General features: G+C 39.1%; 1 protein-coding gene across 1 annotated transcript in view; it reads right to left on the reverse strand.

Moving 5' to 3' along the window:
• The window catches only part of sorcs3 (sortilin related VPS10 domain containing receptor 3), a 366,544-nt gene that overhangs the window by 134,438 nt on the left and 214,681 nt on the right, over positions 1-17,425 (reverse strand). The window contains exon 4 of the mRNA XM_036557300.1: positions 17,121-17,279. Within this exon, the coding sequence (XP_036413193.1) occupies positions 17,121-17,279 (159 nt within the window). The remainder of the gene's footprint in view (positions 1-17,120; positions 17,280-17,425) is intronic.

Here is a 17,425-nt window from a genome sequence, read left to right on the forward strand (position 1 = left end):
GATTCTGAGCAGTGTTTCGCGGCTTTTCAGGCCACGCGTGCGAGACTGAGGTGCCCCCCGCTGAGCAGCGTCGGTTTCATGCTCCCTTCCACCTGTCAAGTGCTTTTTATCTACCTCCTCCGCAGTTAGCACAGAAAAGCACAAAAGCAATGGAAAAGACTTTTGAACGCTGGAGCCTTAACTTAAGTTTACTTTTAGTTTACTGTGCTTTCTAGATTTCAGCACGGGGTGCCTCAGCTCAAAGACTAACATTGCCAGCTTCTGATCTGTGCTTCAAGGTAAGGGTAATAAAGATGAACCTCTCTAGGTTCCCCCCATGATGTATGATCCCTGAAACACCTCATTCATTATGTTTCATTTCAATATTTCTCACTCACTGTGTGGACTGGATGCTACTAGACTTAGTGGACTGGATGCTGTTGCCAGTCACTGGATTATATATTAGCCTATAGCAGGGGTCAGCAACATGTGGCTCTGGAGCTGCATTCAGCTCTTTTACTGCCCTGTTGCGGCTCCAAAACAGAATTAGATTTTTAAGATAAAAATAAAATAACATTTAACCCTGGAGACTGGCGTACAGACTGCTGGTCACATAGCAATGCAGACACCAGTCTCGCCTAGCTAGTAGCTAATGAAGGCAAAGAGAAAGATTTGAGATGAACATCAATCACTCCAGCTGGTTTCCTGATACGTTTAATCTGCAATAAGAAACGGTCAAACACTAAAAAGTCATGAAGCTGAAGTCAGCTTTTCATTCACTAGCTTCTTGTTCAAATTCTCACGTTCCACCTTAAATGGTGCAGCAGTTATGTTCTGGCACCTCAGGCACCAGGTGGAATGGTAAAAATTCAAACAAGAAACTGGAAAATGAAAAGCTGACTTCAGGCTCGTGAAAAAGTCCAGCATTAAGAGACATTTTACAAGAAACTATTCCACTTTTGCAGAAATGTTTCCTGCCGTAGATGCAAAAAAAGTGGCTATAGCTGAGCTAAAGGTTAAGCAGAGCAAAATAAGCTTGTGTTTTTGTTTATATTATATATTCAGCCTATACTAGTACATTAGCACATACTGAGACATATTTACAGCCAAGATGGTAAAATGGACATTAAATGTTGTGGCTACAGAGGACAGAGGAAAGGTCAAAATGGTTCTTCTTAACATTTGGGTTGCTGAACTTATAGCATAATAGCACAGCCAGTGTTTTATATTGTTTTATACCAGAAGCACCTGGCATGGCTGACAAAGTTTTTTTTTTTTTTCGCACATGAAAAAGTTGCAGAAATGCATGTTGTACACTTTGTTCACTTCACGCATGCTGTAGTACTGCTTGCCATGTTACCGGCTAATCGGCTAAAAGGCTTACAACAATTAACATGAGTGTCACCATGTTTTTGCATTTTTAGAGACATGATGTATGTTACATGATGTATGTTATTTATAGATACAGTGAATCGAATCCCACCAGTGTGACTGGGCTACTTAGGGATCCACCACTGGAAATTCCCCTGGCGGGACCATTCTTGTAGAGAAATTAGGTAATTAAATGTAAATAATTATGTATGTGTATAATTGTATAGTTATATATAATTGGATGTATAGCAAAATGACAAAAGGTTTCCAGCACCAGTGCTTGGACCCCTGATAACTAGAGAACTCAACTAAGAGTTAATAACACTTATTATGACCCATGTCAGTCAATCTGTCAGAGAAACTCTGATACAACCAACAATCAACAGTGCAATTATATCAAGCTGCAGTGTCTAAAGTGGGTTTTCAGTTCATAGATTTGACACGCAATTAAAATATAAATAAATCTGCCAAAAAGTGATCTTTGGAGTGACATGTAAGCCATTTTTGGTTCCCTAAAGAATCTTACAATGAATGACTTTTTAAAGAATTATTAAAAATGAGATCTGTGAGTGTGAAAAACATTTTTAAGGATTAGTCAACCTCCACATAATGCAAATGTTCCACACCAAATAAAGATTAGAAAGGCTGGAACCATCTACGAACTCATTAGACACCATTATTTTTATTGCAAGACCTTTACACTTCAGGCCCTATGTAAACATTTGGGTGCTTTCAGGAAATAGATACTGAAAATGCACTTCAGGTGATATATAGTTGACCCAAAAGTACCTTTCTAAGAAAACCTTGAACGAAATATTTCTTTTTAAGGTTCTATACCACACACCTGAGCTGAGAACTGTTTAGAAAACTATTTTTAAGAGGGTGTGTTGACAAGACCATGTCACCAGTGTCAATCACCTGCAGTAAACTACACAGTGGCCATGAATAGCGGATATTTCCGCATGATCAGCCAGAGCTGATAGCCGCTTGCAGTTTCATCTCAGTGAAAAGGCCAGTGCACAATGATGCACGGCAATTCTCAGCTCACGTAGCAGCTAGCCCGCTAATGCCCTGGCTAAAAGCTAAAATCATGTCACAGCAGTTAGTGTGGCTTTGCTACTGCCACCCCCCCACCAAACAAGCAGAAGTGGTATTTATGCCTCACGGTTCAAAGCAGAGGAAACTTTTCAGAGTCTTGCGATGAGGCACTTTGCATGGAGGGGATTAAGGAAGCAGGGGGGCGGCGGATATTGACATCCTCTGCATGAGGAGTCGACAGGTGTTGCCAGGGATGGTGTCGAGCCAACAGGGAACATGACAGTTGCATTACGCTTTTTTAGAGGGCGAAGCAATGCAGTGCCAGTTACGTGGGGTCTTCCTGTGACATGCAGGATACAAATTAGACTGAGCACCTGACTACACTGAAGGCAGGGTTTCTATTAATGTACACTGCGGCAATTCTGTTCAGTAATCAGAAGCTGAGTAGTTGCTGCTCAGTGGAGTGAATAGCATGATGGAGTAAAAATATTCAGTTGTTATTATTTTCATAGTATTTTTACAGCTTAATTCTTGCCATAGAAATGTTGATAAACTATTTGCCTCAAGTCTTGTGTATGTATGTACGTTGCGTCAGGCTTTTCAGTTGATGGCTAGAGTCATGTATTTAAATGAATCAATAAATGAAAAGGGGGGTTTGTTATGAAGAAAATATAACCAGTAGATTCAGTAGATGCTCTTAACCTTTACTTTTCCAGCTCAGATCTCCACTTACAACTCTCATTTGTCTCTCTTAGCTGTCTCTATCTTGTTTTTGTCCCCATTTCCAGCAGAAAGAACACACTAGACCAATGGTCACCAACCCTGCTCCTGGGGATCTACCTTCCTGCAGACTTCAGCTCCAGCCCTAATGGAACTACCTGATCCTTCTAATTATTGCCTTCAGATGCTTCCTTAATTAGCTTAAGGAAGAGGGTTGGTGACCACTGTCCTAGACCTTCTTTTACTTGAGCACAACTGTGCCCCCTTGTTTATATAACAGATCCCTGAGGCCAAACTCACTTCTTTTTCATATTTAACCCTTAAAATGCCAGGCTTATTATATAATAGGGCCTATTATTCAGTAACTACAGGGGCTTAAATACAAAACTGTTGAGCTATTCTTAGATTATACAGGGAGATTCACTCGAAAGAGGCCCTGAATATTCTGTTGTAACAGGTCATGTAGCAATCTGAACCAAAAAATATGCTACATACTTTGACGCACTGCTCAATACTGTACACCACCATCCTGATGAGAAGTCGAGTGACTGAGTGAACGGGTACGGGGGTATGCACCCGGAAGTTGCAAACGGAGGTTCAACATTGCGAAGCCATGTAAGGGGTTAACCACAATACACCATAGCTAGTGTAAGTGAAGAAGATAAATGGACAAAACAAACAACCTTAACAAGCTTTTTTTTTTTATTGGTGCTTGCGGCCAACCTGCTCTGAAACCAGACTGCAAATCCAGAAAACAACAAGCAAACAAACAAAAAAGACAAGAATGAAAGAAAACAATGCTTAGATATGAAGAAATGAATACAATGACTGCACAAAATATGGATTCATTGCCACTGGGGATGCTAGTGAGACAAAGCCATGCACCATTGTATGTCATATGCAAGGAGAAGGTAGAGAATGAGGGAATTACTTCAGCATTTAGAGACAAAACGTTCCTTAACAATGGTAAAACACATGCCAAACACCCGCCCCCACATACACACGCATACAAACACTGAAATAACCCAACTGGGCTGTCCAAACCGTTTTGTGTTGTGATTCGGTTCACGCTGTTAGAAAGGTTAGGAACCCCTGAGTTAGTGGATGCCTGAAGACTTTATAGTGATTATTTGGTGGAAGAAAAAAACAAATCAACAATTTTCCACAGTCATGGTCAGTATCACAAGTTTGCTTCTTTAGTTTTATATTAATAGACAAAAGTACATTGCATAGCTAAAAAACAGTAGTAGTAGCCATCTTAAAAGCTGAATTCTGTCTTTAATTTTCTCCTTTTTTATAGCATTTTTATAGCTCTCTACAGTGTCAGAAACCACATAAGCAAGCATTAAGCAATTTAATTGAGAACACAGTTTGAGACAAATATGACATTTATGCATGCAGTTTGCATGATGCTAAATAGTTTTTGTATATGCTTCCATTACTTGTAAGCTCCATTAGCCTCATAGCTTCAGTAAAAACTTAAAGAAGCAAACTTTGGACACCAAATATGTCTTGGAGTAAAGTGAAAATTGAGTAAATTAGACTTTTTGCAGAAACACTCTTTTTAATCTGTTCCCTGGTGTCACAAAAGATCAGCGTGTCTCTTTTGCTACTCCCTTTGAGATGCTTCCATTATTTCTTATGGCACTCTCATCGAGCAGCTGTTTGGAAGAGCCTGTTGTCTCGTAAACACAACCAGCCAAAGCTGCATATGCAAATCCAGCCTCAAAAGTGTCATCCCACTGGTTCAGCCACGCTAAGAAGACCTTGCTGCACACAAAGTGCTAAATTAACATATCCGTTATGCTAGCCACTCCGAAGGCCAAGGCCTTCCCCCTTTTTTCAAGTTCAGCGAGTGGTACTGCTGGGAGCTATGCTAATTCGCTAAGAGCCCGATGGAGAGCTCTTGGTTAAGTATGCGAGCGCCACTCAAGAGCACTCTGGCGAAGTCCTTTTTGCCAAAGTTTCATGTTGCTTCTCTTTTATATGCTACTTCCATGTATTTCACGCCGACTTGAGGCAAAACTGGATCTCGTGCAGGCTCAGAGGAGGAGAGGGCTCTCTTAGCCTCTTTGTCTCATGAATAACTGAGCTAGCCTTTCCCATAACAGAGGGCTGATGTTGTCAAGCTTTTGTCAGAGACTGCCGAAGAGTTTGACGGGTCTCGCTGTTGCCCAGGCAATTAGAAGGCAGGAAAAGCCCCAGAGGAACCAGAAGAACCGGAGGCAGGGTTTTTCTGTTCTGTTGTTTTTATTTTATTTTTTTCCACCATTAGCCAGTACCAGCTCCGTAAGGAGCTGCCAAAGCTATTACTGCAAGCAATCACTGAACTGCCTTTCATTTGCACGCTCAGGTTAACACCACTTATGAACAATTTGAATAATACACTGAACTCATGTTGACCTTTTCTGCTGATCTGTAACCGTTTCTTTCGCTCCAAGTTCTAACAATGGCCCACTCTGTGTTAACTTTCCTCAGGATTCGAATGCGTACTGTGAGTTCACTGGAGGCGCACTGCAACATTCAGTGTTGTCCTTGATTCAGCGCCTGATTCATCTCATCAGCTAATGGACAAGCTCTTTTTGAAGCCAGAGTTATTATTAATGAACTGAAGCCAAAAGATCTCAAAGAAAAAAACTTGGGGGGTGGGTGGGTGGAGGGGGGGCAATCACACTGGTGCCCAAAATAGGACGGAGGGGGCGCCAGTAGCCCCTAAAATCTTTGTTGATACACTTGTACTGACACAATTGTTCACCAGTGACCCACAAAAAGATCCAGTTTCTTAACACACATGCCAAGTTAGCTTCCATCAACACAATACAGATGGCCAGTTCAGATAACTCTGATGTCTGTTCATCTCCCTCTTATTCATGAGATATCCATGATAACTGTTTTCAAATGGGTCCTTTACAACCTGCAACATGACACATTCATTATTCATAATTCTAAAACCATAAAAAATCAAACCTCCTTATTCAGCAAGTAGTGTGTCAGCCAATATGACTTGACTATCATGATCCAAATAGGCAGTCTAACGTAAACATTTAGGTTAACATTAGATACCAGTTAGAGGAGTGGCTTGAGACCATCAACTTTTTTGAGGCACTTAAGCAAATTACATTGTCCTTTGTTTATTCATGGGGGGTGATTAATTTGTGTATACGGGGGCACGTATAAGATTGTAGTTATGCCAGTGATGGGGCATAAAACTATGTATATCACTGCCTACACATTTTGACTACTATAACTGGAAGTAAAATACATACAAATAAAATAAATACACACTTTAGCATTATGTATGTGTATATCATTATTGTCAGAACAAAACCTCATATCTCCACAATGATAACCTTACAGGGGAAGGAAAAAACATCATTCACTTAAACAAAATATTTTTTGTCAAGGAATTTTGGACTATTTATATTGGTATGCTCATCATGAGTATAAACAGCTGCTTGCATTTTAATGTTATGCAAACAAGTAAAAAAAAACAGGAGGAATGGAGACAAAGCATTGCACAACAGTGATGATATATTAGTGGTGTCAAAGTTAACAACATGTTGATGCAATCATTTTTTAATGCTACCAATTTTTTAATTGACATTAACGCATTTTCCGAGTTTGACCTTTCGAACCATCTGTAGTTCCAGCCTGAAGCCCAGCTGCAGTTGTTATGTCTCTTCAACTGTAGCTTCTACATTCAAACAGCTTGAATGGCTTTCAAACATCAGTGGCTCTCTTTATAAAATTTATCTTTCTAAAAGTGAATTTGTTTATCACTGAAGTACATCAAGCCTGAAGTATCATTCACAAGCAAAATTACACCCCTGAGGCTGGCAATACCAGTAGTAACAGGAAAGTTAGCACTTAAGAAAATAAGAAATTATGAGAAATTTGTGTGGCACGTTAGAAATAAACATATTATAAATAAAGTCAGCTCATTGAAAAAATCCTACTCTCGAGGGATTTTTGTTGAGGGACAATTTTTTTCTGTTTTTTTTTCAAAACAAAAGTAATAAAAACAATGCAGGTCAATCTGTAATGACGTCACAATTGATTCAGTTTGTGGCAATATAATGCCACTGTTAAATCCATATTGCTCTTCCATAAGTCAAAGCCAGATCACACTGGACTAAAATGCATGTTTCAGGTTTTACACTGTTTTTTGGTTCACAGACAGACTGCATATACAGTCCCCCTCCAACCACCTCCATTCTCTCTTTATCTCCGTTTATGCCCCTCCTTCACTGCGTAAACACTCCGTAAGTTCTTACTCCCCTCATTTCCTGCAAGTGTCCTCACGTAAATGTCACATCCAGCCACTATTATTGACAAAGCTCTACACATTACAATCACAGGGGGGAAAGATGACGCAAGCAGAGCAGGGATAAAAAAAAAAAGACCATTTTCCTCAACACAGTCTCTGAAGATCTCAGGGTTTAAAGGGAAATTTCACAAAAATGAAACCTATTTATATTCTGCCATTTGGCTGTGATATATTCATTATTCTCATCATAACAGCTGCTTTCATAATGCTAATATCAAAGAAGTACATGCAAATGAGCCAATAACAAATCAATATTTATTGTTTTTTTTGTTTTTTTTTTACGGTTCCCTTTCCTCCTTAATCTCCTCCCTTTTTTCCTCCCTACTCCCGCCTACTTATTAATGTTTCCACCTGTATGTTTTGTTTCCCCTCCTTCCCAGGTGTTTCTAAGTCTTGTCGTTGGTTTCAGTGTGCCTTTTGTTTCAGTGTGCCTTTCTCTGGCCTTGCCTTGTTTTCTGTGTCTCTCATTTGTTTCCATGTAGTATCATTGTAGTATCATGTTTAAATAAAACAAAGACACACAGTAATTCAAAGGGATTCACTGTCATTGATGCAAAGCACCAAAAAGCCATTCAAGTGGTAATAGCTCCTCCTTGTGGAGAGTATTTAACCTGCCAAACATGAGCGAGAAATTTATGTAGTTAATAAGTTACAAGCCAGATCCATGAGGTGCTTTGCATTGAATAACTGCTTACATCCAGCCTCAGTGCTTGACAAATCACAGTTATTCTCTGGGTGTCTGGATGAGTGGGTGCATTCACATAATTCAAAAGCAAAAATAATTTTGCACAAAAAGGCCAATTTTAACCATAGTAAGGGTTTCTTTGTATGTATATTTGCAAGATGGTATTTTGTCTATATCCTGCACCCCTAACCAGAATATTGAACTACTGGCTTACAATTCCTGCATAACTCAGTGGTTAAGGTGTAAATAAAGTCAATCAGAGTGATTTAATATGGAACACTATTCTAGAGAAACTTTCTGTGTCAAAATTGTTTGCAGTGGTGGTGATAGGAACCAGACATCAGAAGTTTTAATGCTTTTAATGCTAAAAGCGGTGACAGAAAGGTGCATAAATAGTCTCCAAAGAAAACTTGACCACTATGTTACCATCATCAACTCAGATGATTTGAAGATATGGTGGTTTTGGGTAGAAAAAAAATGGATGAACCCTGGCTCTTTTCAGCACCATTGTAAAGAAATCTGAGTCAATAAGGTTCTGTACAGTAAACCATTTCACATTGAACCACTCTGAATGACTTTTACATCTCAACGATTGAATCATGCGGCACTTTCCTCTGGGACTTTTGTTTTACCAATACGGCTATATTGCAAAAACCTACAATATTGCAATGTGATATTTTCCTCAGCATCATTCAACTGTAATACATACAATGGGAATAAAAGCATTTTGCACTTGGTTACTTTCTGGTTTTGAAATTACATTTAATAGAATCTATTTCCAGACTCTTTTGCAGTCTGCAGTCTCTTTCTGGTCAAAACCAGCATGTAATCTTTGTAATCTCTCTGGAATCTCAGGGTTTAAAAGAAAGTTCCACAAATATACACTTTTCATATTTGCCTCAATAGTCTGCTGCATCTACTGTGTCTGATGAGAAAGAACTTGTTTACTTTCTGGGTTTGAAATGATATTCAATAGGGTCCATGTTCAGTCTGCAGTCTCCTTCTGCTCAAAACCACCAAGTAATCTCTATAGGGCTAGTGATGTTATATCTGTATTAAAAAGGTTTTGGATTGATTTCTGCTAAACATTGGTCCAATGCAAATGTGATAACATTTCTTTACATGTCTATACAGTTAAGGATGAAAAATGTATTGAGTCTGGGACTGTCACTGTCAATCACATTAGTGACTAGTTATTTAGATGATTTATTGAACAACCAGAGAACAGAAATAGACTTCAGCAATAACAGACCATTCATAGCCTTCCAGAGATTCCATAATACATTTTTGGAAAAAAGAGAAACAAGGAATCCTTTGAAAAGACTTATATAAATACAGTTACAAAAAGAAATATAGTCACATGCAAAAGTTTGATCACTCTGAAAACTAGTAGTGGGTTATGTACCGGTTCATCTGGTATACTGGTTGAAATTCTTTTAAAGGTATTAGTTTTATCATTACTGTTATACCAGCGACATACGAACAGTGCAGAACACGCTGATTTCACTCACCTTTCATGTAGTGAGCTGCAGTCTGAGGTAAGTTAGTCCAGTTTATCGTCAAAGGAGCAAACATCAGATTGTAATGAGTTAATTAATGAGTTAATGAGGGAAAAGAGAGTGGAAGGAAAAGCCAGTCTCATGGGGTTACTGTTAGCCTTTAGCCTAGCATGGAGAACAGCCGGCTTTCTGTGCACAGTGCTCCTATTCGCCAGCTTCTTTTTTCAGATTTTCATGTTCCACCTTCCATTTAAGAAGCTGGAGAATAAGGAGCTAAGTGTTTTTGCAGTGCTCAGAGAAGCTGCTGTGGACTTTCTCGTTAGCGCTAGAAAGCAATGCTGACAACTGTGTATATAATGTTCATTTCTGTTTTTACTATTTCATCCAAAAAACAGATTCACTTCAGTTGTTACATATGGTTCTTATTAAAAGTGAAGGGACAACCAGAATAGAATGCCATTGTTAATCTACAAAAGGTTTACTTAAGCGTCCAAACTGGTGTTATTTGACAAATATACTATACCGTGATATATATCGAAACCGTCAGTAATCTTAATTATACAGTGATATGTATTTTTGCCCATACCGTCCACTACTGATGAAGACACATACGCTATAGGGAACACAGTTAAATGACATTTTATGCAAATTTTAATGCATAACTTCTATTTTTTTCTGAGTTAAATATGTTAAATTTAGCAAATAAACAGAAATTCTGTATTAAAATGTGCAGACGTGTGCTTTGTTAACTTATTTTCGATTACCAAATCAACAAAGCATGTCATCTGGCTAGGGGCGCCCAACGTTTTGCAACCACTGTATATCATATTACGTAATTATATAAACTACACAGCAAAAATGCTTATAAATGAGTCTGTTTATCATGCTCTGCTTTCCACTATTTAAAAAAATTCAGTGATAGAATTTAAAATATACTTTAGACTCATAGAAATTGCCGACTAATCAGTGTCAGTTCATAAGAACACCATTTTATTTCCCCCCCCCATCACCCCTACTAGCTTTACTACATACCAGGGCTTATTAGTCAATAAATAAAAAGGACTTCAATGCAAACTCACTGAGCTATTCTTAGGTAATAGAAGTGTGTAGTAAAACTTCAGGCCTGCTGGTGGGCCCTGGCCATTTAAGGGGTTAAGCAGTCACAAACAACACAACTGCATCTTTACTAATGTACTTGTAGGAGAATGCTAACTGGCAATTCTATTACATTAGTTAACAGATGCCCACATTGGCTAGCGTTGTCTTTAGCGATGGGGGAAAGAGGGTGGTACATCCTATCCATTCAGAGACTGTGAAGCCAGTGGACCCCTGTCATATTTCCAGATTGCCATTTATGTTGATTTTTGAAAGAAGGTAAATACTGATTTAACCAAAACAAATGGTGCAGTCAACCTTTTACAGCATTTTGTTGTGTATCTTAGTGCCACAACTCCAAACAACCTTCATAACAGAGATGTCATCAGTTCTTGACTGAGCACACATTACAGTCAGCATAAATCCAGAAGATCGGGAAAGTAGTGTTATTAAAGCAGTTCTCCAGCAGCATAACTCAAACTGGAATATGTCAGAAATAGAAATATTAAGTCCTATTTAATTAAGTGACCAGTTGCAGACAAGAACACCAAGATTTGCTTTAAAATTAGGATGTTGTGCTCTTCAAATAGCCTGGATTTATTTTGAATGTGATTTGTGCTTGTTTGGGAATTAATGAATTACCAACTGTGGCTGATTTTGTTTGGAGTTTGGTGGCACTGAGGGCAGCAATAACAAATAGCTTTAAAGCTGCAGGCTTAGCTGGTAGCAAACAGAGTGCAAAATGCTTTATTATTCAAAAAATATTCTGTCTTAGTCATAAGAAGCTGAGAGATTTATGAAGGTTTTGTGTCTGATGAGCAGGAGGCATTAGCGAGAGAGGAAAGCTGAAACTAACAGTTGTAACATTGGACAGAAAGGGAGACCCATTATCTACACAAGATCTTTTCAGTCAGCTTGTTGAGGTATCACTGGAGGCCATTACTGTTTATCTTTGAAAATAATTTTTTAATCATGAATACATAGCAAATCAGTTGTACTCCCTGTGCATGTTATGCTTCGACCGGAAACATAATTACCTGCTTCAGAAAGTGACAGAAACAGCGAGCTGGAAATGTGAAAAGAGCCGATTATGCTCTCTTGACTCCCAGGCACAGATGGGATGAACACGCAGAGAAGAAGTTTTTAATCTGTGATTATTTTTTTTTGTTTGTTTTTTTTTTTAATCAAGCAATCAAGTTTAATCGATCATCTTTGTGATGCAAAACAGTGTGAACTGGTATGAATCAGAGTTTAGCTAAATGGGCAAATGGATATTTGCTTAAATCAAGCAGCTGATGACTTACTGCGCCCCGCTGAACCGAGCCCTCTTACAGCTTCACTGGCAGCTAGCATGTCGCTAAAATGTCAACACGGACTGAGAAGTGGAAATGTGCCAGCACTAGCAATTAGTGCAAGTACCAGCCAAACACAGAGACATCTCTCTCTCACTTCCTCTTTCCCTAGGGATGTATTTCCAGTATTATGAATGATGGCAGGGTCAGGCAGCACCTGAGTGTTTTTCATCCGCTGTCTTTTACAAGCCGAGGTGGGGAAGCAGTGACCCCAGGAGAGAGGTCAGACCATTGAGTTTGAAATGCAGCAGGAGGTAAGGGGATAGCCAGTAGAAGCTGGCGGTGTGACCAGGGTATGAATGTGGCTTCAGGGTTGCAAGAGGGGATGCAAGACCACACAGAAAAACAAATATATATGTTAACATGTATTTCCTCTCATGCAAAATATACATACAATATCACTCAACATCTATGGTATTTCAGCACCACAAATCCAAACAAAGGCAAAAATATGTACATATATTTCCTCATATCTGAAATATATGTGCAGTATCAATCAACATATATGGTGTCTAAGCACCAAAATCCCAAAAGAAGTATATGTGTACACATTATATTGCCAAAAGTATTCGCTCATCTGCCTTCACACGCATATGAACTTTAGTGACATCCCATTCTTAATCCATAGGGTTTAATGTGATGTTGGCCCACCATTTGCAGCTCTAGCAGCTTCAACTCTTCTGGGAAGGCTTTCCACAAGGTTTAGGAGTGTGTTTATGGGAATTTTTGGCCATTCTTCCAGAAGCGCATTTGTGAGGTCAGACACTGATGTTGGACGAGAAGGCCTGGCTCACAGTCTCCGCTCTAATTCATCCCAAAGGTGTTCTATCGGGTTGAGGTCAGGACTCTGTGCAGGCCATTCAAGTTCTTCCACACCAAACTCGCTCATCCATGTCTTTATGGACCTTGCTTTGTGCACTGGTGCGCAGTCATGTTGGAACAGGAAGGGGCCATCACCAAACTGTTCCCACAAAGTTGGGAGCATGAAATTGTCCAAAATTTCTTGTTATGCTGAAGCATTAAGAGTTCCTTTCACTGGAACTAAGGAGCCGAGCCCAACTCCTGAGAAACAACCCCACACCATAATCCCCCCTCCACCAAACTTTACACTTGGCACAGTGCAGTCAGACAAGTACCGTTCTCCTGGCAACCGCCAAACCCAGGCTCGTCCATCGGATTGCCAGACAGAGAAGCGTGATTCGTCACTCCAGAGAACACGACTGGACTTGTTGCACAGGTGGCATCCTATCACGGTACCACGCTGGAATTCACTGAGCTCCTGAGAGCGACCCATTCTTTCACAAATGTTTGTAGAAGCAGTCTGCATGCCTAGGTGCTTGGTTTTATACACCTGTGGCCATGGAAGTGATTGGAACACCTGAATTCAATGATTTGGATGGGTGAGTGAATACTTTTGGCAATATAGTGTACATTTCCTCATGTCCCAAATATTTGCAATATATGTGATGTCTTAGCGCTGCAGTTCCAAGTATATTGTAGCGTTCTCGCTACTACATTGTTAGAAATCCAGTTGTGTACCTTCAATAAGTTTTTTCCAGGTAAAAAGTATGTGTTTGTACCTTTTCATAACCTAATGTTTTAAAACAGAATAGTAAAATAAAAAGCCTGGAGGCGAGACGGGGTGTGTGGAGTCAATATAACTTATTATGGAACAATTATGTTCCCTCACTAAAGGTACTGAGATGTACCCCTTAGGGTACCACCCCAGTGACAAGAGGGGTACTGCCCCAGTGACAGTTTACTACCTTTATTTCTGAGAGTGAAGAAGGATGAACACAACTATTTACAAATTTTGTGCTTTTTTTGGGGCCGTATTTAGCCACAGCTTGCCTCATACTTGGTTGGAATGCTAAAAGCTAGCTCTATGTAGGGCCTCCACCCAAAAAACAGTTAAGAGCCCGCAGCGTGCCCTCACCACTGAAGGACTCCTAGCTCTCTCCTCTCAGTTCTGCCTGTGTGGAAGAAAAAGCCCCCAGAATGGCTCCCAAAGCCGCTCTTCACAAGAAGAGGGCCCAGCAGACCACACCCCCAGAAACCATAATTGCCCTCCCTAAACACGCTACAATACAAATACTGTATCTCATCACACAGTATATTGTTAATATAGTTCAATATATTTAAGATGCACTATTCACTTTTTTTCACTGTTCCAAAACAATATTTGGCACTTTGTGCAGTCAAGTCTTTCTGTTTAAGTGACGTAGATGAAACAGTATGAGAGCAACTGTTTTCACATTTCTTAATTTACATCTATGTCAGAAATGTTTAAAACACGTCAAAATTATACTGACATGCATTTTTAAAAGCATAGGTAAAAAATATTTAATTTACAGTTAAAACAGCCTTTAAGTACAAGCTGATTTTACAGCATGAAAAAGTAGAAAACATGTATTTAACAGAAAATTAATCAAACTTCTCTTTCCTTACACAAGTGGATTTTCTTATATCTGATCTTCAGAAAATGTAAAATACCTTGTATTTGATGGCTGTATTGACTGGAAATGAAAGAAATGAAGGGAAGTCTCTGGTACAATGCCTTATTTCCTTTGAGTTTGCTGAAAGTTTGGACACACACTTCAGTGCCTGAAGACAGTATGGGTTTAGCTGCACACTTTCATTGCCGCACATGCAAACTTCCACACCTGCACCCACACACTCCTTCCTCTTTCACAATCTTTTATCTTGTTATCTTTCATCCTGCACAGATCCTACAACACCATCTCTCTCTCCCTATCTCACACATAAGTGCACGCACACTCTCACCCTAGCCTTTGGTAAGGTGCCATTCCTGCAGGGTCGGTCAACAGTGAAGTGAAATATTGATATAGATTTGAGTTGACTCAGTTTACGAGCAGAGGGGTTACAGTAGTATTACTGAGTGGGATATGTTTAGAGTTGCCTGTGAATACATACAGAATACATAAATACATAATTCCTTAGGCCCACACTGGCTGCAAGTGTAGATATATCTCTGCAAAATCAAGACCACTGACAAACATGAATAAAGAACAAACATGCAGTCATTGTAAAGAAAACTTTCTAAGGAAAAAGCATAAAAAGTAATTGTGGACTGTTTCTATTTGTCATTTGTCATTTTAACACAGTATAAACAGCCAGTGCTGTAGGCAGAATTAAGTTTTTGGGTAGGCCAACAAGGCAGATACAATAAAACATGCTATGTGCCTCAATGTCATGATATCAAGCTATAGCTTATTCATTCTCTACATGCATCTCACTTTTAAACATCCCCAGTTACACATTTGGGCTGCAACTTGAGCTTCAAATTAAAACACTGGCAAGCTGATAACAAACTTCAGGCTTGAGGCAATGGCAGATAGCAACAGTTGCTAAGCAGTGGATTGGAGGGCTGGGAAAATAAGGTGGAGCTTGGCAGAGAGTGTAATGACTCAAAGAAAACAAATAAAATATTATCTTAAAAATGCTGCTTAATAAATATTCTTTCTCCATTTGATTGGGTAGGCCTGTGGCCATGCTTCTGTAAATGACAGCTGGCATTTTTAAATTATGTAGTAAAAAAATTTGAAATTATACATTTTTTTTCTGACACTGACAAATATGGCACTTTGACAATTTTCTTTTTATAGCTTACGGTCAATGAGTGCATTTACATGCCCTTATTAATCCAATAACTGCAGAAAATCAGATTTTGTCAGTAATCCGATCAACACGTTTACCTGCACTTTGGTTATCAGATAATGGGAAAACTTTGGGTCTACACAAGTCAGGCAGTAATCATATTTCTGCTTTGCAACCAGCCAGTAAACATCCAAAAGAAGAAGTGATGTAAACGTAATGTAAAACTCAAACTTCATGCCGCAGCTTTTTTTTTAAAAAAAAACATCATCACTTTACCTAAAAATATGAACATACCTCATCTAGAAGATGAAAAATATTTAAATCCTTTATTTAGTGAAGCGTGTGGTTGGTTTCATTGTCACTCCAAAAGTGTTTTGCTGCCATCTTACGGCAAGGCTGCTTGCTTATTTCCTGTACCGCCATCTGTTTTTGCGCAGACTGAGAAATCCGAAAGAAATCTGAGTAAGAGTTTACATGCTGAGAAATCTGATTACTGAGCTAAAATCCAGCTCTATTTATCAGATTTCTTCATCAAATTTCTAGACCTCACTCTGATCTAAGAAATCAGCATATGCTGTTGACATGGTCATTTGAATATTCAGATAACTGCAGAAATCCAGTTATGATCGGATTATTGAGTGCATGTAAATGCACTCACTGTCACAACAACATCCTCTTTACCAAAAGGAAATCATGTTTTTAACATGCATGTTAATAAGATTTTATTCCAAGTTATTTTGGATCATTTCCATAGGTCCATGCATCTGGAAATGTTGAAGCAGGTAAGAGCAGCTTTTTTCAAATAGTGTAAAATATTTTAAAAATGTGAAAAAATAAGTCACAAGATTCTGATATGATAGTGACAGTATATTACCTTTGCATGGTATATGAGTGAAAAGTTTAAGGCAACAACAAGATACCAGACCTTATAAGTGACAAATCTAAAAAGCGCTGAATTAAAGGACGAATTCATCCAAAAATGCCAGCAAGGAGTAAAAGGATGAAAATAAAAAGAATTAAAGCTAATGGGAACCAATTAGCAAGTGGCTAGTCAGGAATGAAAGCTAGTAAAAATCAATGAGAGTGTGGCTAGCAATGGATGAAAGCTAATTGGAACCAATTAGAATGTAGCTAGCGAGGAATGATAACTAGCAGAAATCAATTAGCATGTGGCTAGCAATAAATGAAAGCGAATTGCAACCAATTAGCATGTGGCCAGAGAGGAATGAGAGCTAGTAGAAATCAATTAGCATGTGGTTATCAGGGAATGAAAGATAATGAGAACCAATTAGCTTGATCTCATTGCATATTTCTAACCCGCTCTAAGCTTTGTTTATTGTTAGCAACATTAGCATGTGGGGAGTGAAGTATCCTTTAAGGTTTAATTTAAACCTTAATTTAAAAAAAATCCCCGGGCTGAATGTGAAATAACTCACCTTCTGGTCATGGCTGTAGGCCAGTGCCCAGTCCTCTTGGGAAGGGTGGAAGAGCAGGCTCAGGACGTAGAAGCTGAGGCGATATTTCTGATAGCTGGCTCCTTCATCGGAGCTGATGAGGATGCTGCTTTCAAACTCTGGGTCAGTCAACACCATTATCTAACAGAGAAGAGGGGGAGGAGGAAAACAAGACAGAAAGAGTCAAAAAGAGTAAAGCGGGAAGAAAACAGCAAAACAAGTAGATGAAAACAACAAAAGAAAGAAGCGAGAACCATAAGCAGGGGAAGTGGAAGTTAACGTTTGGC

Source organism: Colossoma macropomum, unplaced genomic scaffold, assembly GCF_904425465.1.
Source record: "Colossoma macropomum unplaced genomic scaffold, Colossoma_macropomum, whole genome shotgun sequence".
Lineage (NCBI taxonomy): Eukaryota > Metazoa > Chordata > Actinopteri > Characiformes > Serrasalmidae > Colossoma > Colossoma macropomum.